Genomic DNA, 2,816 nt, shown 5'->3' on the forward strand with positions numbered 1-2,816 from the left:
AATTAAAACTTGAAGAGTTATTTTCCCTGGACATCAAGTAGCTCAGTATTCATCCCAAGGATAGATGAGTATAACGCTTGACCAATGGTATATACTTGTGTAGAAATGCTTCTAGAATGGGACAGAAACATCCCATTAAATGCTTCCTATTCACACAAAGCAGTCTGTGTAATCAAATATGCCTATGTACCTTTGACTAAATTGGCCCTTTATCTTATCCTCTAGCCCCTCAGGTGAGAGAAACTAGGGAATAGAGATCTATCAGGACCCCTACACCATCACTGGATGACATGTTTGCATAGGACCAGGATCTTCACGTCCTTGTTCCTGAGGCTGTAGATGATGGGGTTGAGCATAGGGGTCACAACACCATAGAAGAGGGAGGTGAGCTTGTCTGAAACATCCTGCTTGTCTGCCCCCAGTGGGGTTCTTGGATTTGGGCTTTCCATATACAAAGAGCAAAGTTCTGTAGAAGATGACCATGAATGTGAGGTAGGCAGAGCAGGTAGAAAAGGCCTTTTTCCTTCTCTGAGCTGGGGGTATCCTCAGGTTGGTAGCAATGATAATCACATAGGAGATGAAAGTGTAGTGAGCTGGACTGCCCAGAAATACCACATTGGCCACTGCCATAGTGTCCACATCCAAAGAAGGAAACCCCCAAAACATTTCCCTGCAATGATACTGCATGGCTCCACTAAGTGTCTAAAGTTTGCTTAAATGGCCACGAGAAGGCATTTGTGTATTTGCAAGAGCAAGGTTTTTCCCTGCTGTTACAAAGTAGAAATTAGTAACAAGACTAACATTAGGATCAGAAATTTTATTAAACAAACACTAATCCTTAGGCAATTCATTCCTAATAAATATAAGAAAATGTAAGTATCACTTGAATCAAAACTTCCAAAATCCATTCTCAAAAAAGTATTCACTTTCTAAATTCTCTTCTTACATAAGTCTGCCATATTCATAGAATTTCATAGAACTTGTCATAAGAATGCTTCTATTCATCTGCTTATACCTCTGAGTCCCTCATTCACCTTGTGTGTTTATTTCTCTATATAGTGATGGTGTCTTACTCTGTTCCACATGGCACACAGCACTGGGCAGCATCCATGATACGACCAAAACTGGTATCTAATAGTTCCATTGTGCTTACCACTTACACCACTCATCTGTAATTAGTAATTTGTGTAAAATCAAGAGGTTAGGTGTAAAACATGAAGAAATAGACCTACATAGTTTAAGCAACCCACCAAAGGTGATAGGTAAGAAAATACTTCTCTGTTTTTATCCTCCTGAGCCATGGAGGCTCAGGAAATGCTACCAAGTTTACATCGCTTGGACATTCACTAATATACTGTAGCATATTAAAGACTTTGAGACCTGGAACAAAGAAATATGTCAAATGTTAGCCCCTGAAGTCTTCAAATATTTTTAGCCTCTGTCTATCTGTCTGTCTATCTATATCTCTAACATCTTTCTTTTTCCAGAATGTGAGATATTATCCAACCAAATACTAGCTTTTCTAGTGGGAATTGCTGTAAGTGATGAGCATCAAATTCAAACTCTGTACTCCTTCTTGCCGTTAACTTCCTAGCGGTGTTTCCTAATGTGAAGTGCATTGAGAAAAAATAGCCTCAATTTTCTCATAGCTAAGAAGAAATGGGGTGTTCCAGAATAGCTTGTTCCCACCCAAAAGCCTTCTAGGTGGAGAACTTGTCTTTGTCTCTTCTTATACTTCAGCCAAACTGTCTTCCAAAAACAGTCCAAAATGAAAATTCCCACTTTCTCCTTGTTCCTGTGACTCTTCCTGGGGATTCCAAGAGGGATGGCAACAGTGCCATTCACCAAGCTCAGTCTGATGGCTGGCTCCTTTCTCCTTGGTTTTATCATGTGTTCAGAATGTCTTTGTGTATTCAATTAGAGATCTGTTGTGTGGCATCTGTCAAAACTCTCAGCTGTGTGGCTAGAACTCAGAAGATATACTCTGAAAAGTTAATCATTCTCTGAAAATGGACAGAAGGGCAAGAGAGGATTCTGGATAACATGACTTGTCTTTTGGATGGCAGCTATAATGATCAGTGGTCTTTTTTCCCATAGGGTAGGAACACAGAGGAAGTCTTCCATCACTGGGTGAAACATTTCTGAGTGACCAAATTCCTCACAGCTGCCTTCACGTCCTTGTTCCTGAGGCTGTAGATGATGGGGTTGAGCATGGGGGTCACCACCCCATAGAAAACGGGGATGAGCTTGTCTGAAAGGTCTTGTTTGTCTGCCCCCAGGGGATCCTTAGACTTGGGCTTCCCGTACATGAAAAATAAGGTCCCATAGAAGATGACCACAACAGTAAAGTGGGCAGAGCATGTGGAGAAAGCCTTTCTCCTCCCCTCAGCTGAGGGGATCCTCAGGATGGTAACAATGATAAACACATAAGAGATGGAGATGAACAGAACTGGGACCCCCAGGAAGATCACATTGGTCACCCCCATGCTGATCACATTGATGGAGATGTCAGCACAGGCCAACTTCAGGACAGCCAAGATTTCACAGGCGAAGTGGTTGATGACATTGTCCCCACAGAAAGGCAGCTTAATTGTCAAAGATGTGTGTACCATAGAAGCCGTACCACCAATAGCCCAGGAGCTGACAGCCATGGGCACATAGGTAGCCTTGCTCATGACCACAGGATACCTAAGCGGGTTACAGATGGCCACATAGCGATCAAATGCCATCATGCTCAGAAGCACACACTCTGTCCCTGCCATAGCAAAAGAGAGAAACATCTGCACAGCACAGGCTGAGAAGGAGATGGTTTTCCT

The 2,816-nt window shown here is 42.4% G+C and overlaps 1 protein-coding gene across 1 annotated transcript; it reads right to left on the reverse strand.

Moving 5' to 3' along the window:
* Window positions 1-2,123: 2,123 nt before the first annotated feature.
* LOC116863861 (olfactory receptor 13C7-like) lies at window positions 2,124-2,813 on the reverse strand (the record flags this gene model as incomplete). The annotated part of the gene is made up of 1 exon (XM_032851175.1): window positions 2,124-2,813. A coding segment is annotated over one exon (690 nt), but the record flags the coding sequence as incomplete, so codon positions are not given.
* Window positions 2,814-2,816: the final 3 nt, after the last annotated feature.

This window comes from Lontra canadensis, unplaced genomic scaffold (genome assembly GCF_010015895.1).
Source record: "Lontra canadensis isolate GAN:19392208 unplaced genomic scaffold, GSC_riverotter_1.0 scaffold4030, whole genome shotgun sequence".
Classification (NCBI taxonomy): domain Eukaryota; kingdom Metazoa; phylum Chordata; class Mammalia; order Carnivora; family Mustelidae; genus Lontra; species Lontra canadensis.